This window comes from Vulpes vulpes, chromosome 1 (genome assembly GCF_048418805.1).
Source record: "Vulpes vulpes isolate BD-2025 chromosome 1, VulVul3, whole genome shotgun sequence".
Taxonomy (NCBI): Eukaryota; Metazoa; Chordata; class Mammalia; order Carnivora; family Canidae; genus Vulpes; species Vulpes vulpes.
This window is the reverse complement of record NC_132780.1, coordinates 33,429,893-33,453,725: the sequence shown is the minus strand read 5'-3', so window position 1 is coordinate 33,453,725 and position 23,833 is coordinate 33,429,893. Positions and strand designations below refer to the sequence as shown.

The window sequence follows — 23,833 nt, the reverse complement described above, 5'->3', positions numbered from 1 at the left end:
TGCTTCTCCCTCTCCCTCTGCCCCTCCCTCCCCACTCATGTGTGCGTGTGTACTCTCTCTCTGTCAAATAAGTAAAATCTTAAAAAAAAAAAAAAAACAACCTAGTATAGAGGCCAAGAAAAAAAATCAGATGGATGAAACTCCTAAGATTTATTTCACAAAGATGATGAGGAAGTAAGTTGCTTGTAAAACTCAAGCAGAATTTATAAGACGCGTAGAATGTAGATAGTAAGTTAGTAACCTGTAAGATATGTTAAACAGAATGAATGCACCACTTGCATGTTAAATATAGATGAAAAGATTTAAACAGATGAGTTAGGTGTTACTTAGAAAGGGATGGAAAGGGGCACGTGGGTAGCTGGATGGCTCAGTTGGTTAAGCATCTGAGTTCTATTCAGGTCATGATCCTAGAGTCTTGGGATGGAGCCCTACATCAGGCTCCCTGCTCAGGTCGGGAGTCTGCTTCTCCCTCTCCCTCTGCCCCTCCTCCTGCTCATGCTCTGTCTTATATAAATAAATAAAATCTTTTTAAAAAAGGGGGGATGGAAGGACAAAATAAATTTTGCATACTAATAATTTTTAATAAAACACTAGTAAATTTAATAGATACCTAGTTTATAATTGTATTTATTTACATATAATGTATATGTAATGTATGATATAAAATATTTTATAACTTACCATTTATATTGTTAAAAAGATTTCCCATTTAACAAAATATTAGTACTATATAATAAACTCTGGTTCATGTTCTCTCCAGATTGGCAGTTATATTACCACTAAATTGGCCACCCCATTGGTGACACTCCTTATGTCCAATTCTGGCCACTTAAAGTTATCATGGACTCATCCCATAATATGGGCTTAGAAAAAGCCAATTGAAGGTGAAAACTTAAAAACTTTTACTTCTGTGCACCTGGGAGCCCCTCTGCAGTCCTGTCTCCCCAGGCACTCCCCAGTCTGTCAGAATACTTACAGAGCTCACATCAGCAGCCAAACCTCCTCACACTGAATCTCATAGACTTACAGCAGTAGTGTTCACACTTTAGGGCATCAGAGACTCCTGGAGGGCTGGTTAAAGCAGATCTCTGGGTCTCACCCTTAAGAGTTTCTGCTTAGGTCAGTGTGAGTTGAGGCTCAGGAGTATGCCTATCATGTCTTTGTGTCTTCCTTCCTTCCTTCTTTCCTTCCTTCCTTCCTTCCTTCCGTCCTTCCTTCCTTCCTTCTTTTCCTTCCTTCCTTCCTTCCTTCCTTCCTTCCTTCCTTCCTTCCTTCCTTCCTTCCAGAAGGAGAGGGAGAGTGGGCAGGCTGGGCTGGGCAAGAAGGAGAGAGAGAATCTTAAGCAGGCTCCATGCCCAATGCAGAGAAGGACATGGGGTTTGATCTCATAACCCTAAGATTATGATCTGAGTCCAAACCAAGAGCCAGACACTTAACCAACTGGGCCACCCAGGTGCCCCGAGTATGCATTTCTATCAAGTTTCCAGCCAGGCCATACTTGGTTTCTCTGACTGATCTAGTTCTATCTACCATCTAGTTGCTAAAGTATTTTGATTCTTGTTCTAAATCTTGGGAAAGTACCTAGCTTTCTTGTCAAATTTGTTATGCTGAGCTAAAGCCATCAGAAGCACAAATTCAAGTTTAACATATTACGAAGATTCTACCAAAGTGTGTTGACAAGGGGAGGTGGGTGGGGGGATGGGATGACTGGGTGATGGGCACTGAGCAGGACACTTGACGAGATGAGCACTGGGTGTTATACTGTATGTTGGCAAATCGAACTCCAATAAAAAAAAATATATAACAAAATAAGGGATCCTTGGGTGGCTCAGCAGTTTAGCGCCTGCCTTTGGCCCAGGATGTGATCCTGGAGTCCCGGGATCAAGTCCCACATCGGGCTCCCTGCATGGAGCCTGCTTCTCCCTCTGCCTGTGTCTTTGCCTCTCTCTGTGTGTGCCTCTCATGAATAAATAAATAAAATCTTTTTAAAAATTGAACAAGAAAAAATATATGAAATAAAATTAAATTTTAAAAATGTGTTGACAGTTATTTTTGTTAACTAGACTTAAGCACTGAAATTGACTTTTTTGAATCTCAATAATTATATTTCAAATATCAATATCAAAAATTAGGAGTAATTATAATCAAATAATTATGCATATTATTAAAATCAATAATTTTAAAGATATCAATATAATTATGATTAAGTGAAGGAAATTCTGTCCAGGATGTTTTGTCTAATCTTGCTATACAACCATATTACTTCCAAACAAATCAAAATTTGGCTAAACTGGAAACTGCTGTCACCGACCACTCTGTTGATAAAAACGTGATGGGGGCACCTGAGTGGCTAAGGGGCTGAGCCTCTGGCTTAGGCTCAGGTCATGATCCCAAAGTCCTGGGATCGAGTCCTGCATCAGGCTCCCCACAGGGAGCCTGCTTCTCCCTCTGTCTATGTCTCTGCCTCTCTTTCTCTGTGAGATAAATGAATATGAATAGATAAAATCTTTTTTTTTTAAGTGATAAAAGACCAAAAAATAGAGCTCCAATGATGACACCCCTTCCAAACACAAGCTACTTGCAAATTCTCTATCTCAATCTTAGCAGGCTAATGCGAATCATAAAATAAGCTGTCTCTAGGTTTCCGCACACAGTCACAGCACCAGGCACCCAAATCAGGCAGCATGCATAGCAGCATAACTGCTGAGTATAATTAAGACCGAACTCCTAGCTGGGGAAGAGCACTGATCCATGTAGATTTTCTCAGGCAGTGCAGTGCTTAGCCTGTAGAGTACTTGGAACCATTACTGGACCGCAAGTGACTAGAATAGGTGAAGGAGGAAGTGTCAGAGAGATAAGCAGGTGGTGGTGAGGAAAAGGGATGGTAAGTACAGAGAATCCTTTTAAGCAACCTGGCTGTAAAAAGTAAGAGATAGGGATCTGGCTTGGAAAGTACCTAGTCATCTTCTTATTCCCAGGTTCTGGATTCTTTTAAACATGCAGGAGTATGATTAAATTTCTGTTTTAGAACCTAGCTTCAGGATTACTCATCTATGTGCTCTACTTAACAATGTCCAGACATCGCAAATTTCCAGAGATAAGCCAGATGGCCACCACTTTGTCTTGTTGATTTCACGAGTAAACCACGTGCTCTATATTTGCTTGGAAAACATGTCAGGCTATAGTTAATGCATTCAAAAGTTTGAATAAACCCTTCTTATTTTTTATTTTTCTTTCACTTAAGTGGTACACCAATTTGTCATGATGAAAGCTTGCTTGAATTGCTAAAATAACAAAGTCTTTGTAAATAAGTATTTGGAGTGATGGTCTTATATTTTAAATACTTAGGAAAATATGGAATTATTGTATGGATGCCAACAATACTATTTGTCTGAATCTTTATAGATAGACAGCCAAGGTGCTTGAATCCCTACATGCTAAAATAATTCCAAGTAAATATACTTGCATAAGTTTAAGGGCTAACAAACACATTATTTACATCTAGGCTGTTTGAGAAGGACATTAAGAGTAGAATAACTATACGAGATAAACTCTGTATTTATAGGTATTTAACATTTGTTTTAAAGATTTTATTTATTTATTTGAGAGAGAATGAGAGACCACAAGCAGGGGGAATGGCAGAGGGAGAAGGAGAAAGCTCCTTCCCCTCTGAGCAGGGAGCCCGACTCAGGGCTTGATTTCAGGACCCTGAACCATGACCTGAACTGAAGAAGTCAGACACTTAGCCACCCAGGCACCCCAGTATTTAACATCTTAACAGCAAAAATGGCACATTTTCTTAAAAAGACCTCATGAATTTTAAATATTTCATATGCTCTAATAACTTCCCATAGTCAAGCAGGTTAAGATATAAAACTGAAATGGAAGATTATCTTATCCAGAAACTCAGGAGCCAGAAACTGACAGGCTAGCAGCATGGCATCCTGGGTGCAGGCCACCGCGTTCCCAGGGAACCTTGAGGAAACATGGCAAAAACAAACACCAGAAGCCAGTGAAGCACTGGCTGACAGAGCACAGCTATGAAGTCAGACAGGCCTGTGTTTGAACAAGCCCCCGTTCTGCTACTTCTTAGGTTTAACCCATAACCATCAGCCAACTGTTCTTGACCTACGCAGCTGGCAAGTGTGACTTGAGCAGCTTCCCAAACCTCTCTGAGCCTCTGTTTCTTCATCTATGAAGTGATGGTATGTGTTCCCCACAACATTCACATGTTGAAGTCCTGTCCCTTGTTATCTCAGAATGTGATCTTATTTAAAGACAGGGTCTTTACAGAGTTAGTCAAGTTAAAGTGAGGTCTTCAGCATGGGCCCTAATCCAACATAATGGTGTCTTTATAAAAGGGGGAAATTTAGACACAAAGACAGACACACACACAGGCAAGACAGGCATCTACAAGTCAAGGAGTGATGCCCAGAACAGACCTTCCCCTCACAACCCTCAGAAGGAAACAGGTCTGCCCACAGCTGGACTTCACACTTCCAGCCTCCAGAACTGAGACAAGAAATTTCCATCATGGAAGCCAGCTGGTTTGAGGTACTTTGTTGTACGGCTCTAGGAAACCAACACATATCAGGAGTATAATTGGACCTGCACCTCGCAGGGTGGGACAATGCAGATAAAACACTCATCACTGTAGCAACTACATTAGAGTGAGAACTCAAATAAATAAAAAGCTTTCATCGTTGCCACTATAGCTTGATGCTTCACCTGTAATACTAGAATCACAGTGGGATTCTCACCACACACAAGAACTTTCCTCTAGCCTGGTGCAGCAGCTCCAGGGCCTACACTATACAGTCTCCACTCTGCAAGTTCCCTTCCCCACTTTGCTCATGTGGCCAGCATTTTTCATTCTCAGGTTGCTTCTCAAATATCACCTTCCCCAGGAGGCCCTCCTCACATAGTCACCACCTCAGGCCTTCTGCTCCCATCCACACAAGAGGTAGGTACAGCAGTGCACTGCTTCCACAGCAGTGCAGTTACTGATTCCAAATTAGACTCCCAGGCCCCCCAGGGATGAGCCTTTTATCCCTCTAAATTTCCCTTAGGTGTGCTGCTTGAGATGCTCATTAAATGTTTGAGGAAACAATCCCTTCACCACAGGTAAGGAAAGTGGCTACATATACCATCTATAAACAAGCCCAAGCTCTCAACTAGCTTTCTAGTTTAACGGTTCTCAAAAGTATGGTCTGGAAACTAAGTATGGCCTGGCTGGGAACTTGTTAGAAATGCATACTCCTGGGCCTTACCCCACACTGACTGAGGGGTGAGGCCCAGGGACCTGCTTGAATCAGTCCTCCAGGAGTTTCTGATGCCCTAAAGTATGAGCACTACTACTGTGGACCTATGCGATTCAGTGTGAGGAGGTCTGGCTGCTGGCATGAGCTCCCTAAGTGTTCTGACAGACTGGGGAGCCCCTGGGGAGACAGGATGACAGAGAGACTCTCAGGTGCACAGAAGTAAAAGTGTTTAAGTTTCCACCTTCAGCTGGCTTTCCTAAGCCTGTATTATGGGGTGAGTCCATGATAACTCTGAGATCCCTAAATCACCTAACAATGAGAAGCTATGTCTAAGAAGTGAAGCTCTGCTCAGATTCACATACTTCCAGAAGACTAATGATCAGAAACCTCAGGTCAAGAAACAGGAGGAGATACAGGAACCCTCCTCCACCCATGCTAGGTATTGGATGCTAACGGACCCTAACATTCTTGCGTGGACAGGACCTAAGAATCCTTAACTCCAGGCAGTCACCATCAATGGATCAGAACAAGCTCTTGATGGGGCAGCCCAGGTGGCTCAATGGTTTAGCGCCACCTTCGGCCCAGGGTGTGATCCTGGAGTCCCAGGATCGAGTCCCACATTGGGCTCCCTGCATGGAGCCTGCTTCTCCCTCTGCCTGTGTCTCTCCCTCCCTCTCTCTCTCTCTCTCTGTGTCTCTCATGAATAAATAAATAAAATCTTAAAAAAAAAAAAAAAAGGAACAAGCTCTTGAGAAACATCTACTACTATTCTGAGTTTAGGAGTTAAGTATCCAAGCTCTGTAGAGTTAGTATAACTCAGTATATACAGTCAGCTGTTACTAGAGGAATCTCACTGAAGTTGGGAGTCAGGGTCTGTGCAACCTTGGGAAAATCACTTAAAATCTGTGAATCTCAGAGTTTTTTATTTGTAAATAACACCTTTGCTTTCAGGGTTGTTTTGAGGTTAAACAATATGGGTAAAAGCACCTTGCCCAGTGCCTAGCAAATAAAAAGCTCTTAATAAATGCTTGCTGGATCTGAAACTAAGATGATGTGAGATGCTCTGGAAAAAATCCTTGCCAACCAAGTTCACCTGAGGCTAAGTCACCCCAGGAAACCAAGCTTAAGTTTTTACACAGTTAAGAGCTTTGGAGCAAGGCTCTGTCTTGGGCAAACTAACTGACATCAAAGGACCTGTGGTCAGTAGTACAGGGAGTCAGAACCAGAGAAGTGTTTATTAGAAGGGGCTTGTTTGAGTCACAAAGAGCCTTCCCCCCTCCTACAGACAATGAATGCCAGCACCATCCCCCTTTGCCACACCTCATACTGCTCCTCTAATTCATTTGACAAAATCAATAGATCCTACCCAGAAGTCTAGTTTCAGGAAAACTGCTGGACTCTTGGTAAGCATCTGTCTTCTTATGTTTGGAAACTTTAAGAGCTCCATAGAGAACATCTCAGCAAAAAGAACTCACTCCAAGCCCTGTCAGCTTAGTGGAAACCCAGGGCTTCCCCACAAGTGTCCCCATTTGGACAACTAGACTCCGAGAAAGAACTTGGCGTGTGCCTAGTTCTTGCTATATATACTTTAACTCATTTAGCGTCATATTGACCCTCTCTTTCACAGATGATGGATCTGAACTCAGAAACATTAAGGCATGTGCAGGAACACTGGGATTTGCTCTCTGCTACCCTGGCGTGTGCCATTCACACTCTATTAAACTCAAGCTCTGACAAAGAGCTAGAATCTACCCAGGCAGGGGTTTTAAGCTCAAATAGACAGGAATTATGAAACAAGCACATGAAAAAAAAAAATTCCAACCTCATTCCAGTGGACCACGTACTGGCCTATAATCAGGGGTTAAAGTATAACTAAGAGCAAATACATCCCAGCATCTGTCAAAATAAAATGTAATGCCTTGTAAATCTCATTTAATTCCTACTTAAAATTGAATCAGTAAATAGATAATACTCACTCTTAGTTCTTTCACTAAAAGCTTGTACATAATTAATCTTTGGAAGCCAGTGCAACCGATGTCTTTAATATTTTCAGCAAAGTGCTTACCACTGTTACATAATTCTGCTACCTCAAAGATAATGGAAAAAACAGGACTTGCTAGAATGACCTATAACCCCAGGCACTAAAATACCTTGCCAAGCATTTATTCTGAACCACAGGAGTTAGATTTATATGCTCTGGCCAGGAAGGAGCTCAAATTAATTCTCATCCAATCATGGCAAAGTTATACATGTCAATTCAGACCACAAATGCATGTATGATGTCTCTGCTCCTTGGTAAATACCATGTTACAAGGAAATTTTCTGATATTGAACAGTTCCTCTATCAGCAACATAGAAAAGGGTGCCCTTGACTACCTCTAAGATGCGAAATCAGTTACATCAAACTTTAGGTGGAGGAAAGCCAGTAACCAGGTTGATGAGAGAAAAAAGCAAGTACCTGGAAAAGCAGGCTGCCTGCCAGCACACGTCTGTGCTCTGTGGAATGCTCGTGCCAGGAGGTACAGCCGAAGGGCCAATCCCACTCGCAGGGAGACGATAATAACGTGGTACTCCGCACCCTGAAAAAGGCAGGGTGGTTAAAAATCCAACATACTTCCAGCACAGTGCACTGAAGTTCACATACTGTGTGATTCAGCCATTTATAACATGGCTTTTAATATATTTACAGAGTTAAGCAACCATCATCAAAATCCATTTTAGAGCATTCTCATTACTTCAAGAAAGAAATCATGGGCCACCTGGATGGTACCGTCAGCTAAGCCTCCGACTCTTGATTTTGGCTCGAGGGTCACGGAATGGCGCTCCACGTTGGGCTCCACGCTCAGTGGGAGTCTGCTTGAGATTCTTTCCCCCAACCCTGCACACTTCTCTTTCTTTCTCTCTCTCAAATAAATAAATATTTAAAATTTCAGGTGACAAGAATACTTAGCAGGTGGGAAAATATCTGGAGAAAACTTTTTAAATTACAATTAAATACGCTTAACATAAAATTTTCCATTTTAAAGTAAACAATAGCGGGCACCTGGACGGCTCAGTCAGTTAAGTGTCTGACTCTTGATTCAGCTCATGTCATGATCTCAGGGTCCTGGGATCAAGCCCTGCTTTGGGCTCAGTACTCAGCAGGGAGTTTGCTTGAGAGTCTCCCTTTCCCTCTGCCCCTCCTCCACTTGTGCATGTGCTCTCTCGCTCTCTCTCTCTCTCTCTCTCAAATAAATGGATAAATCTTTTTTAAAAAATAGAGAAAACAGGGTAGCCCGGGTGGCCTAGTGGTTTGGCGCTGCCTTCAGCCCAGGGAGTGATCCTGGAGACCTGGGATCGAGTCCCACGTTAGGCCCCCTGCATGGAGCCTGCTACTCCCTCTGCCTGTGTCTCTGCCTCTCTCTTCCCCTCTCTCTCTCTCTCACAAATAAATAAAATCTTAAAAAAATAAAAAATAAATAAACTGCACAAGGAGTTAAGCTCACTTCTGGGTGAGGCCTGGGCCCCAGGAGCTTCACACAGGGCAGTCATGTCCAGTGGGAGGAAGAATGTGGCTTCTCACCACTTCTGGGCATACTCTTCTGTTTGCTAGACAAAGTGATATTGTGGTATCTGTGCAAAACACTCCCTACACAATGAAATAGAAATAAGGGATAATGTCGATTTTATTTATACAGGCAGGGGACACATTTCCCTTCTCTTCCAAGCGTCAGCAGGAAATGTAGGCACTGGCTAAAGCAACGCCATCTGGACATCCTACAAAGCAAGCAACAGGATTACAGCCCAGCACAGGCATGGTTTCTATTATTACTTCCAAAGATAAATAAATGGCCAGCAAATCAAGATGGGCTTTCTTATGCTTTTGGCCTTACCATGAAATTTTTCTACAGGTATCAGCTCCAAAAAGTGCTTGTTTCTTGTATTGAAACAGGTTGCTTTTTAATTAAATCAGTCTTCCACATTTCTAAAACATCTTGGTTTTAACTTTCTTTGATAATATTCCCAAGGTTTTTGGAATATTTGGAACCACCAACAATAAACCATGTCTAAAATACACCAATATTGACTAGGGCTACTTTTAAATTGAGAAATAGCTTGAGAAAGAACTAAACTATATTCATATATAGAGAGTTTTCAATAGCATTAACAGATATGTAAAACTAATGTAAAGAAACATGAAAAACTTGACAAACTTTTAAAAGGGAAATCCAGGGCTGCCCGGGTGGCTCAGCGGTTTAGCACCACCTTTGGCCCAGAGTGTGATCCTGAAAACCCAGGATCGAGTCCCACGTTGGGCTCCCTGCATGGAGCCTGCTTCTCCCTCTGCCTGGGTCTCTGCCTCTCTCTCTGCCTCTCTGCCTCTCTCCCTCTCTCTCTCTCTCTCTGTCTCTCATGAATAAATAAATAAAATCTTTAAAATAAAAAATAAACAGTAGTTTATTTAAAAAGGGGGGGGGGGATCCCTGGGTGGCTCAGCGGTTTAGCGCCTGCCTTCAGCCCAGGGTATGATCCTAGAGTCCCAGGATCGAGTCCCACATCGGGCTCCCTGCATGGAGCCTGCTTCTCCCTCTGCCTGTATCTCTGCCTCTCTCTCTCTCTCTCTCTCTCTCATGAATAAATAAATAAAATCTTTTTTTTAAAAAAAGGAATAAAAGGGAAATCCATAGGTGGATCAGTATTTTTAAGTTTGAATGTCAATTCCTTTAAACATTTTTTGTGTGTGTGACTATACTGAAACTGAGTTAAGCACTGGCAAGTGTTTGCTGACCATCTATCATGTCTCAGGCATTGGGGTAAATGTGCACACGGAGAAGCCATTCATTTTTTTTTAAGATTTTATTAAAATGTACATGTGAATGAGAAATAAGACACCAAACTGCTCTGCAAGATTTAGAACTGATTAGTGAAATTAATCAGGAGGAGATAACCCCTGCTAGAATTCACAGAAGGGAGAGTTTGTTAAAAGCTTAATGAAGGATATTCCCATGTCCAAAGGAAGACTGTTAGGTGAAAAGGGAGTCAGCAAACAAAAGAATGAGAACCAGCAAAACAACATTTAGTCCATGTGTATTTAAAGAACTCAAAGTATTACAGATACAAGAAAGATCTCATTGTCCTGTGACATTGTGCTATTTCATCAGGTTTCAGGGAATGTCTCTTAAAAGAGAGAGAACGAGAAAGAGAGGAGGAAAGAGAGAGAGAGCACATTCAACTTTCTTTATTAAGAATCACTTTGGGGGGATCCCTGGGTGGCTCAGCGGTTTAGCGCCGCCTTCAGCCCAGGGTGTGATCCTGGAGACCCAGGATCGAGTCCCACATTGGGCTCCCTGCATGGAGCCTGCTTCTCACTCTGCCTGTGTCGCTGCCTCTCTCTCTCTCGTTAATAAATAAATAAAATCTTTTAAAAAAAATCACTTTGGAATGAATAGTTTGACTTCAATTTGGCTTGACTTGGGGAAATGAGGAGAAGCAGAGATGGTTTTACTTAGGTTACTTACTCATTCCAATGGCTAGAAAAGGTTATCTCCAAAAAGAAATTAATAATGTGGCAATCCATTTACACATCTGAATCCTGTGGGTCTGTTTAGGGAGAATCCCTTAAGGAATGATCTTGAGCCAGAAACCAAGAACATCCAGTTGCTGTCTGAGGGCCAAGCCCTCAATCATGGTGACTCAAATGGGTCTCGGTTTCACAGTTGTAAAAATCAAAGACCAAATTAGAATTAGGGAGTGATGAAGATATAGACACATGTTGCACCTCTCCAATTTTCCATATTAGTATGTCCCTAATCAATCACAATATTTCTTTTCTGATAAGCTCAGACTTGACCTGGGTACTCTCCCTCACTCAACACTCTCAGCAGCCCACACATCAACTGGCTTTGGTATGCCATAAGAAACCTGTCTGCTGTCTGTGACAAAAGGGCCTCCCAGCTCTTAACTTCCATCATTCTGGGACAAAAGTCCAAGCTACAGTATGCCCCATCTTTAGGGGCTACTTACAGAACCATATTTGGTCATTATGACATGTTTTCCATGGCCCTCACTAAACATTAACCCACATGGACTCTCCCAAGGTCACTATATACCCTTTGCCCTCTTGGCACATATATACGCTTTCTTTCCCTCTCAAGACAGAATAAAACAGTTAATAATGATGATGATGAGGTCTCGGGATTCCATTCGAAAGCATCCCTAAAATTTCTTAAAGAGATATCTAATGTATTTCTAATAAAAATTACCTTTTGCAGATTGGGAAAAAAATCTACTTAAATCAAATGTCTCAACAGCAGCACTCTTGACATTTTGGACTGGATAATTCTTTTGTCCATTTTAGGATGTTGGACAGCATCTCTGACTTCCACCCGCTAGATACCAGCAGCAACTCCCCAAGTTATTATAGCCAAAATTGTACCCAGATGTTGCCAAATGTCCCCCAGGGGGCAAATCTTGCCCCCTCCCTCCCTCCTTTGAAAACTTCTGACCTAAATGATTATAGTAATTCTCTTAGAGAAGTACAATTACGAATTATTTTCCCCCTTATTTTTTTTTTTTTGTATTTTTTAAATCTTGCTTAATGAATGTATATTGTTTATATGATAAAAATAATCTAATGACTTGGGACAGCTGGGTAGTTCAATTGGCTAAGTGTCCCACTGTTGATTTCAGCTCGGGTCATGATCTCAGTGTAGTGGGATGGAGCCCCACACTGGGCTCTGAGCTGGCCATGGAGGCTGCTTGGGATTCTCTCTCTCCCTGCCCCTCCCACTCGTGCTCAAGCCCTCTCTCTCTCCCACTCTCGCTCTCTAAATAAATAAACCTTTAAAAAAAAATAACTTGTGACTTTCTATTTTTTAAAAAGAAAGAGCATTAGCTATATAGATGCCTCTAGTTGGTCCTTGAGTGAGAACCGATATGTGGTTCATTCAATTTAAATACTCAGTTCAGGAGCAGCCCTGGTGGTGGCTCAGCGGTTTAGCGCCGCCTTCAGCCCAGGGTGCGATCCTGGAGACCCAAGATCGAGTCCCACATCGGGCTCCCTGCAGGAGCTTGCTTCTCGCTCTGCCTGTGTCTTTGCCTCTCTCTCTCTGTGTGTGTCTCTCATGAATAAATAAATAAAGTCTTTAAAAAAAAAAAATTAAGTTCAGGGGCTCAGTCGGTCAAGCGTCTAACTCTTGGTTTGGGTTTAGGTCGTGATCTCAAGGTCATGGGATCAAGCCCCATGCTGGGTTCCTGTTTGGTGGGGAGTCTGCTTGAGATTCTCTCTCTGTCTGCCCTTCCCCCATTCCCCCCCCCCCCATGCTCCTGAGCTCTCTCTCAAATAAATAAATAAATCTTTAAAAATTTTTAAAAATTGAGATGTCTGGGTGTCTCAGGAGTTGAGCATCTGCCTCTGGCTCAAGGCATGATCCTGGAGTCCCGGGATAGAGTCCCACATCAGGCTCCCTGCAGAAAGCCTGCTTCTCCCTCTGCCTATGTCTCTCCATCTCTGCCTGTATCTCTCTCTCTCTCTCTCTCTGTGTGTGTGTGTCTCATGAATAAATAAATAAAATCTTAAAAAAAAATTAAAATTAAGTTCAGTCCCTAAAAATACTATCTGCCACTTAACACCTTAAATTAAACTTCTCTTCAATGTGTAAAAGACACAAAAGGGACTTTAGAGAAGAAAATAGGGATCCAGGACTCTAACCATTCAGAATAAAACATCTAAACCTTTCTTCAGCATGGTTAATTAGTGGGGCATTAGAAAGAAACATAAAGCAAAATAACAAGTATTTATCCAAAACATTCCACATGTACACTTTAATCAGAACAATACTTGCATCGTAGGAAAAAAATAAGGCACACTGACTCATGAAGAACTGCTCTATGTATAGACCATGTAAAAAAGAAAAAGTCAAATCAGAAAATTAAAATATCCAAATGTAAAAAACACCCGTTACTTCATCTTCTTGGCTGCTAGACTAGAATTTTTCTTAGAGTTATTATTACCATGAATTGTATTACTATTTTAATTCTGCCTGTCAAGGCCCTATGTGCTAGGAAGAAACAAGTTCTCAGTGAAGAACTCCCCCACCTATTACCCTTAGGACAGGGATGACCCTTCCCCTCTGTCTAGAACCCCCCAAACACACACAAAGCATCTTCCACCCTCCTCTGCTTACCCGGGGTGCTGCCAGAGATTCACATGTCTTCTGCTCTCAGGAAGAAGCTCTCTTTTGTTAAGTGGGGTGATACCCACTGCGGCTTCCAGGATGGCCATGTACTTCTTGTACCTCATCTTGTCTCTCTCAGTAAAAGGTCATGTACATTTTGGGCACTGATCAGCTGAAGCAATTGAAGTAATCTTTGCGCTACCCAAAGCCCCAGTGCTTTTAGATGTTCTGTGTACCCCTAGCGTGTGGGGTGAGGGTGGTGGCAAGGCTGAGGCCAAGCCACAAATAAATTAAAAAAAAAAAAAAAGAAAAAGAAAAAGAAAAGGCTCATTCGGATTTCCCTGCAACGTCAGTATTATATAAGGCTAAAGAATTTTGAATAAAGCACTAATGAAAATGACTTGCAGGACAACCGTGGTTCTAAACACAGCAATCTAACATACACTCCCCAATTAATCCGCACATAAATCTTTGAGGCTGCTAATCCTTCAAGTACTAATGGCACAGGAGGTGATTTATTTCAAGGTCTGGAAATAATTGGTCCAAAAAGCCTGCATGCCTCTGGATGAACTAAAACCAGAAACTGATTTGCTCCTTCTACTTCTATCTGAAAAGCTGTGCTTTGACAAATAAGGAGTTCCAGTTGTCATTTTATAGCAAGGCATTTCTCAATGCTATAAACTGCCTGAAAAAAAATAAGTTAAAAAATTAAAAAAAAAAAAACTCCTTGCCTAAGTCAATAGCAAAGATTAATTAACTGAGACACAATTAAAAAAAATTTTGAGACACAATCCTGTTTGGGTTGGGTTTTTTTTTTCTTTTAAAATACTTGTATAATGCAACATAGGCAAGCTCCCATAGCACAAAAATATATCGTCTGGAGATGGTGAGACTACCAATTCCTTGTTGTTGTAAATGTCTCCCTTTAGCTTGGAGGACCTTTCTTGCCCTCTTTCTTTCTTTTTTTTTAAAGATTTTATTTATTTATTCACGAGAGACACACAGAGAGAGGCAGAGACACAGGCAGAGGGAGAAGCAGGCTCCCTGCAGGGAACCTGATGGGGGACTCGATCCCAGGACCCCAGGATCACAACCTGAGCTGAAGGCAGACGCTCAACCACTGAGCCACCAGGCACCCTAATTCTCTCTTTTCTCAATAGCAAGTTTCTTAATCTTTATCTTTTTTTTTTTTTAACCTGAATGACCTAAATCAGTGGTCTCCAAAGTGGGATGTACATGCCAAAAGTCCTTGGAGTATTGACAGAAAATGCTAAACCATCTATTTCCTATTCTCTCTCATCCATTAAAAATTTAACTTGAAAAAAAAAATTAACTTGAGTGTGTTTATACCCCGAGACTAACAATAAACCATATGTTAACTAACGTGAATTTAAATAAAAGCTAAAAAATAAAAATAATTTTAAATTTTTTAAATTTTTTTAAAGATTTTATTTATTTATTCATGAGAAAGGCAGAGACATAGGCAGAGGGAGAAGCAGGCTCCATGCAGGAAGGACTCTGGGATCAAGCCCTGAGTCAAAGGCAGACGCTCAACCGCTGAGCCACCCAGGCGTCCCTAAAAATTTTTTGATTTAAAAATAGATATGCCAGGGATCCCTGGGTGGCGCAGCGGTTTTGCGCCTGCCTTTGGCCCAGGGCGCGATCCTGGAGACCCGGGATCGAATCCCATGTCGGGCTCCCGGTGCATGGAGCCTGCTTCTCCCTCTGCCTATGTCTCTGCCTCTCTCTCTCTCTCTCTGTGTGACTATCATAAATAAATAAAAAAATTTTTTAAATAAAAAATAAATAAAAATAGATATGCCAGTTATAAATTACTATACTCATTAAAAAAATTACTATACTCATATATATTGCAGGGTGTGCTTAAAAATGTGATGGGGTGTCTGGGCAAACAAATTTGAAGGTCAGTGATTTAAATAACCCTTCGATCTTTTCAAGCCTCAATTTCCCATTTAGAAGACAAGAGGCCTGACCAGATGAATGCAGTCATATTTCAACAACAACGAAAGACTAAGAACTCCCACTTCACTTGGCCTGATTATACAATGAATATCATCTAACCACAGCAGAGTGGTGAAAACAAGGGGTAAACCACTTGGTCTCAGAATATTTCATTTCCATAGTATTCATGAATATTACTCCCACTGGTTGTTCCGTAAACAATTAGTACCAGTTAGTCACAGGAATTCTTTTATAGGCTGAACTTGGTTTGCTACAGCTGCCACCGCTGAAAAAAGCTACAATACAGCCTTCATTTAATCATACAGGAAGATGTAATTATACTTACACAACAGTCTTTGTTCTAACAAATTGTATTTCTAATGACGCGTGATAAAAATTACTATACAGCCCTCTCAAATAAGAGAGGAAGCCTGAGCTAGCAACAACAACAAAAAATCAAGTTAAACTCGTTATCCTTTGGCAGCTGTTTTACTTGGGTGAAAGCGACACAATACTTTATAAATGGCCTGTTTTAACGTTTCATTTTCTATAGGAATTTCGTATGCATTTAACACACATCTTAGGATGCCTGGGGAGCTCAGCAGTTGAGTGTCTGCCTTTGGCTCAGGGTGTGATCCCAGAGTCCTGCATCGGGCTCCGCATGGGGCTCCGCATGGAGCTCCCTGCATGGAACCTGCTTCTGCCTCGGCCTGTGTGTGTTTCTCTCTCACTGTGTCTCTCATGAATAAATAAAACCTGAAACAAACAAACAAACAAACACACACATACAACTTATGGAGTGATTCTTATCTATGATGACCTCATACAAAACTAAAATGGGGTCTTTGATGAGGAAAAGAACTCTGTCCTAGCAAATAATTAGGAAGATTTTGCTTTCTTCCATAAAGGGATTGTTCTGTTTTATAATGTATTTATCCATTTAAAAAACTGTCATCTTTGTGCGATCGCCTTCATAAGACAATGCAGGACAATAACATAGAAAACAAATATCTAGCCTAAATACCCCCGCTCAGATATGTACTTATATGACATTTTCTTTATAAGTCTAGAAACTCTTCAGAAATATGTATTTATTTAGTTAATTCCCTTCGAATTCTAGAAATTCTTTACAGCTGCAACTGTCTGATTTTATTTTTTTAAAGATTTTATTTACTTATTATGAGAGACAGAGAGAGAGAGAGAGAGGCAGAGACACAGAGGGAGAAGCAGGCTCCAAGCAGGGACCCCAGTGTGGGACTCGATCCTGGGACTCCAGGATCACGCCCTGAGCCGGAAGACAGACACTTAACCACTGGCCAGCCAGGTGTCCCCAACTATCTGATTTTTAAAATCACTTATCTGGGGGATCCCTGGGTGGCTCAGCGGTTTGGCGTCTGTCTTTGGCCCAGGACGTGAGCCTGGAGTTCCAGGATCGAGTCCCACATCGGGCTCCCTGCATGGAGCCTGCTTCTCCCTCTGCCTCTCTCTGTGTGTGTTTCTCATGAATAAATAAATAAAATCTTTTTAAAAAAATCACTTATCTGTTTTAAAAAAATGACTCTAGGTCTACATGATCCAAAAAAAAAGCTTCTGAGTCAGGATAAGATACTCAAGGATACTTTAGCCTACATGATTAAAATTGAACATAAATATTCACAGACCAGACTGGTGTTCCCTTTGAACTGATTATTTATACTTTACTTCTGCCGGAGGAAAACAGTGGACATCCTTCTTTCCTGGGTATTTTAACTGTTCTTGTGCTTTAGAAGTATAAAAATGGAAATGAACTAATGTCCTAAATGGGCTGTTTTATAGGGTGTGGTCTGCTTTTCAGGGAGCTGGAAAAAGCCCTAACTAAAAGTAGAAGAGTGCGGGAAACCGCTATTTTTTTTTTTTTAAGCTTTACTGCAAATAAACCATATGACTTTATGCATCCTGTTATATTATCTACCCACTTAATATCTTCATGTATGATATATTTTTACGTATTGGCTACTCAAGTGACCGATCAGAGTCACTGTAAGAAAAACAAGCTACACGATGTAAAACAATCACCAGAGTTCTTGAACGTTAGCTGTGGGTCTCCCAGATCCACCCGCCTCTGTCCAAACCCATCTGCTCTCTTCAGTCATCTTCAGAATAGACTCACTACTGGGTTTATTCAAACCATTCAAACTTCAACTAGATGCCACCAAATGCATCATTTTGATCCTATCCTTCCCAACCCAATACTTGTCTGAAATCACCCCCTGCCCAGCCCGCAGCCACCACCACGTCTTGCCTTTTTCTGTTTCTTGAATCCTTGTCCTGGTTCACCTGGCATGAGAGCTGGAAGCCATCCTCACCTGGCCCTGTGGTGCCCACTCATACCAGCCCCATGACACAGAGAGAGAGATGTGTTTACATGGGAAGACTGGATCTGAGTCCCACCTCTGCTGTTTAACACCAACAAGTGATCTCCAACAAGTTACTTGACCCTTCTGAGCCTGTTTTATCATCTGTAAAACTGGAATAAAACCACAACACAGGGGTGGTTTTAATAATTCATGAGGATGATGTATATGCCTTCAATGCCTGTCATCGCTTTCCTTCCTCCTTTCTTCCACCTCTGCCATCTGTCCTTTTTTCCACTCCCAAGACCTCTTCAAGAAACCTTTCCTCGGGATGACCAGGTGCCTCAGTGGCTTAGCACCGCCTTCAGCCCAGGGTGTGATCCTGGAGACCCGGGATCGAGTCCCACGTTGGGCTCCCTGTATGGAGCCTGCTTCTCCCTCTGCCTGTGTCTCTGCCTCCCTCTCTCTGTGTGTCTCTCATGAATAAATAAATAAAATCTTAAAAAAAAAAAAAAAAAAAAAACCTTTCCTCTCTTCTCTATAGGCTTACAAACTTCTGACCTGCCCATACACCCACAACTTCCTTTAGCACACAGTTGAAGAAGCAGAAAAGCCCAAGGTTGAATAGTTTTGTAGGAAAAAATAGAGACTGAAAAAAACAGGGTGGCTGAAGGGAACAAGGACCCAGGGGCTGGCGTGAGTGATGGAAACCCTGAAAAAGAGAACACTGGGTATTGCAGGCCCTGCTCAGGTGGTATCCACCAACCACAGGGGTTCTCCCTTAAAATAGTTCCCAGATTTTTAACCTCTGCTACTGAATAATTAATAGCCAACATTAATATCACTTAATTGTTCCTCCCAAATTATGTGCATACATAATAATTCATGGATTCCTCATTCCTAAGAAATAAAAAACTTTCCACCCCTCATGTGCAGGGAGATCGGCTCCCTGTTGCTTTTGGAAGAAACTGTGTTCGTGCTACATGTGTACTCTGAACCTAGAGCTGTAGGACTCTAGCACTTCTCTTGCTTAGGCACAGAAGAGCCAGAAGGCAATGCACAGAATTTAAAACACTGATGGGAGCTGGCTTCAGTCGAGAAGGGCTGAGCCATCACTTGGGTTAGGAGGATATTAGTCACTTCTGCTCTGCAATTTCAGGAAAGGGACAAAGTCTCTGGAACCTGTTGGGGACACCAGCTCTGAAGTGTTGAGCTATAACAGTCAGCTGCCAGCAGCTGGGAAGCGTAGTTCACACAATCCCACAGTCCCCCTGCTGACACACCCCTCTGTTCCTTAGCCTGAAGGGGGGCACCACACTGCCCAGGACTGAAATCCAGCTCCACCTCTAATGAGCTCTTATCCTGGTCAAGTCACTTAATGTCTCTTTGTCTCACTTTTTTTCATCTGTAAATGGGGTTAATAATAGCACTGATCTCATAATACTAAATCAGTCATTATGTGGAAAGTATTTAGCACATGTGCAGCATAGAGCATATACCATGTAAATGTGTTATTTTCTTTTCCTTGATAACTAATTACAGCTTCATTTTTTTCCAGAAAGCTCTCTTTGGTTGAACCCCACCACCCCCACATCCCCCAGACTGGGCTAGGTTACTCCTTCTTCTGCCCTCTCAAATACTTTCTGCTTCAATCTATCAAAACTGGAAACACAGTGAGTTTAAATTATGTGTTCAAGCACTTCCAGAGGATAGGGTGGGTCCTCTGGGCCATGGAAAGAGTTAATTAAAGGAAAGGAGTCCTGGCAGTTGAAGGTGTCGACTTCCACATGGATCCAGGCCTGACCCCTACCCTCTGCAGTAATGGCCTGCCTGGTTGTCAGAAACAGGTTTGATTCCAGGTAGAGCCCTGCTCAGGGATCAGTGTTGTGGCTGAGCTGGACACAGAGCCTCAGAGTGGAGCCCCATGGTGAGGAGCCTTATTCAGCCCTGAAACTATAATCCTGGTGAACCCAGAAGAGACTGTGGAGTTTAATCAAAAGAACCTGATTATGTGAGCCCCAGGCTCGCTCTCCTGGGATATCAGTGGGAGGAGGTGGCGTGAGCCGTGACAGATGCTGTATTAAGAGTTCACCTGGTTTCAGGCAGATTTTCTTATTCTGTCTGAATTAGTTTGCTAGGGCTGCCTTAACAACGTACTGCAGACTTAACTAACAGAAAACTTGCAACTTAATTATCTCATAGTTCTGAAGTCTGGAAGTGCAAGAACAAGGTGTTGGCAGGGCTGGTTCCTTCTGAGGGCCATGAGCAGCAGGGCTCTCTCCTTGGCTTATAGATGGCCCTCTCCATCCTGTGTCTTAACATCAATTTCCCTCTGTATGTGTCTGTGTCCAAACTTCTTCTTATAAGAACACTAGTCATATTGGATTAGGGCCCACCCTAATGATCTAATTTTAACTTGATTACCTCTGTAAAAACCCTATCTCCAAATGGGCCACATTCTGAAGTACTAGAACAGTACTTCATCCAGAAGAACAGAAATCCATCCCAACAGATGAACTTTAGGGGGTATTGGGGGAATACAATTCAACTCATAACACTGCCTGAAGTGACAAAAATGTAAAACTCTCATGAAGTTTTGCTTTGTGATGGAAAAAGACAGAAACCTAGAAGTACCTGATGGCCTGGACATGTCCAGCCTGGGATTTGGTCCAGCATAGGCTTCATAGCAAATCAACTAGTTAAAAAATCCTCCATGTTCAAGATGAGCCAATGCCTGATACTGTGAGAATGAGCTGGTCTCTGGTAGCAGAAGCTGAATCCATTAAAACAAGGATTCAAGAAGACTGCACTTAAAAGTATTCTGTACAGGGACACCTGGGTGGCTCAGTGGCTGAGCGTCTGCCTTCAGCTAGGGCGTGATCTCGGGGTTCCCAGGATCAAATCCCGCATCAGGTTCCCTGCATGGAGCCTGCTTCTCCCTCTGCCTGTGTCTCTGCCTCTCTCTCTCTCTGTGTTTCTCATGGATAAATAAATAAAATCTTTTTTAAAAAAGTATTATGTACAACTGAGAAAGACCAGTGATGTGCAGACAGCACTCTGCCCGTGTGTGGGGTCAGTGCAAGGGTCTGCTGGAACTCACTCATTCGAGATCAGCTTCTCTTGCAGGAAGAGAACAGGGTGGTAAGGTGGAATCAGGGGATGTAGTCTTTGTTCACAATAAGGCATGAAGATCGAGGAGGAAACTGACTCATTCTAAAATCAAGCATGTATCTCACCACCCACGATGGATAGAAAAATCAATCTACACCCACATTGTAGAAGAAGAGAACAGCAAAGCACACTTGACAGGTCACCCCAACAAAGCCAGATTGAGCAAGCCTGAATTGTAAGTGTGGTCCAGATCCCCCAGGAGAGGAAATGAAATGATGGGGCACTGTTGTGAAAAAAGAAATGGGGCTTAATGGGTTTATTACCCGTGGAGGCAGAGCCAGAGGAGGAAAGGTCTGAAGCAAATAACAAGATGAGCGGTGAATACAAAGAGCTGGAACTCTACAGAAAGAGATTCAAAGACCTTGAGAAGCTGGAGGGACCCTTTCGTCTCAGAACCAGATTCTGTCCCTTGGGAAAAGAGCTCATGATCCTCGGTTGAGAATAAGGGAGGCTGGACAAAAACTCACCCATTCAGGACGGGAAGCTGCAGACCTGAGACAAAGAATATCCAAAAGGGCAACAAAACTCCAGCCACACCAATACAGTGAGAAGGCAGCGTTACTGTCCCCCTTTTACAAGGAGGAAACTAAGGCTTAGGGTTGAGAAGACTGCCCTAGATCACAGAGCCCCCAAGTCGCAGGGTCAGTACTCTAGGCCAGGTCTGACTTGTCCCTACTCTGTTCTAGTGCCTTCTAGACTGGATCCTCCTGCATCCAATGATCTGAATGGAGCATCTGCCCCGTGGTCCCTGGATCCCTGGTGCTGCTTCCTCTGAGACAGGAGGGTCTCACCCTCCCCTCACACCCTCCTCCTGGCTACAGGCTTTCCTCTTCTCTCTCCTTCCTCTTTCCCAATCTGCTGTTTCCAGGGGATCCCAATGTGAGGTTTGTAGAAAGAAAACACCCTCTTCTCCTTCTCCTTTTCCGGTAGCTCCACCACCATCACCACCACCACCATGCTGGCTCCACTGTCCTTCTAATCCTCCTCTTAATGAGTTGGGTTTTCCCCTAAACATCTCAACCAGAAAACAGAAGACCTCCTGGGTTCACTGAGCTTCCATGTGCCCCCTAATAGTCAGGATCCTGAAACTCCACAAGATTCCTAAATCCTGGGCAGCCCAGGTGGCTCAGTAGTTTAGCACCACCTAAGGCCTAGGGCGTGGTCCTGGAGACCCGGGATCGAGTCCCACGTCAGGCTCCTTGCGCCGGTCTCTGTCTCTCTGTCTGTCTGTCTGTCTCTCTCTCTCTCTCTGTCTCTCATGAAAAAATAAATAAAATCTTTTTAAAAATTCAAAATCATTTCATTTAAAATTTTCCTATATTTTGATTTTTTTTTATTTTTTATTTTTTTAGTTTATTCATGAGAGACACACAGAGAAAGAGGCAGAGACACAGGCAGAGGGAGAAAGCAGGCTCCAAGCAGGAAGCCCAATGCAGGACTCAATCCCAAGACCCTGGAATTACGCTCTGAGCCAAAGGGACGCTCAACCACTGAGCCACCCAGGCATCCCAAGGGTGTTTTTACAGACCTGTCTCCCTGAGCATTCTATGATGGTCCAGAAGGTAGGTATGATATCCTACTCTATCTTTGTATCTCTTATACCTCTCCTTGCTCAGGAACCAGCACATGACAGATACCCAATACTGTTAGGTTTTACTTCCTCATTAAGAGGACAGCAAGGTATAATGATTAAGACCCTGAACTCTAGAACCAAACTGCCTGTGTTTGAATCACTTCACACTTGATTAGCCGAGTGGCCTTGGCAAGTCTTTTAAACTCTCTGGGCCTCAGTCTCCTCATCTGTAAAAGAGAATAATAATAGCACCCACCTGTTAAGATTGGGTGAGAATTAAATTTTACAAACATATGCAAAACTCTTAGGACCTGGACCAGATGAAGTGCTATCCAAGTACTAGCCAGAACCATTCTTTCCTCAGCAAATACTTATCGACTTAGGTTCTACGGAGTTCATAACAGCGAAGAGTATTGTCAGACCAGCAGAGTGAGCACCTTGGAGCCCAGGACTGGAGGGAGGCAGGCAGTAGAGTCTACGCCAACAAGCGTATGGAAGATGCTCTTCCCTCTGGCTAACACAGTCCTCCCCCTGCCCAGATGTCACTAAACCAGGATGTAGCAAACACATCCACCGTTCCAGTCACTGAGATAAGCATTCTACATGCATTACCTTGTTCGATTTTCACACCAGCTTAAGAAGTGGTTATAAAGTCTCCCTGTTTTCAGATGACACACAGGCACCATGTGACTAAGCAATTTGCCCCTGGCCATGCAGGTAATAAGTAGTGGAGGCGTGATTCCTACCCAGGTTGGTCTGATTATAAAATTCATGTCTTCTGACACCCACTAAGCCTGGGTAGGTGCCTTGGGGCCCTTGGTATGTCACCACCATAATGAAATGTAATTGCCACTTATTTGTCTCCCTCTAGAAGGTGGGTCTCACGAGAGCAGACTCTGCTCTGCTCACCATTCTATCCCTAGCACCTGGCATATTGCCTGGTAGAGTACGGGGATCAAGAGCATGTGTTTAAAAAAAAAAAAAAAAAGAGCATGTGTTAAGAATAAATAAGTGCATGGGAGAGCAACTCTTGATCTCAGAGTCATGAGTTGAACCCCACATTGGGAGTAGAGATTATTTCTTTTCTAAGATTTTATTTATTTATTTACTTATTAAGATTTTATTTATTTATTCATGAGAGACACAGAGGGAGAGAGAGAGAGAGAGGCAGAGACACAGGAAGACGGAGAAGCAGGCTCCATGCAGGGAGCTGGACGCAGGACTCAATCCTGCATCTCCAGGATCAGGCCCTGGGCTGAAGTGGCGCTAAAGCACTGAGCCACCCAGGCTGCCCTATTTATTTATTTTAGAGAGAAAATTGGGGGCAGAGGGGAGAATCTCAAGCAGACTCCCTGCTGAGTGAGGAGCTTGCTCTTA

General features: G+C 42.7%; 1 protein-coding gene across 11 annotated transcripts in view; it reads right to left on the bottom strand.

Annotated features, from left to right (window-relative positions):
• The window catches only part of TJP2 (tight junction protein 2), a 123,997-nt gene that overhangs the window by 90,498 nt on the left and 9,666 nt on the right, over positions 1 to 23,833 (bottom strand). For 5 of the 11 annotated variants that reach the window (XM_072762202.1, XM_072762151.1, XM_072762193.1 and 2 more), the window contains exon 2: positions 7,720 to 7,840. Coding sequence is in view for 6 of the 11 variants with exons in the window: in XM_072762130.1 (XP_072618231.1) it covers positions 7,720 to 7,840; positions 13,427 to 13,542 (237 nt within the window). In the remaining 5 variants the exon portion in view is untranslated. Of the gene's footprint in view, positions 1 to 7,719; positions 7,841 to 13,426; positions 13,915 to 23,833 lie in introns of those variants that run through there. The other 6 variants (XM_026001569.2, XM_026001570.2, XM_072762101.1 and 3 more) reach the window with 4 other exon arrangements.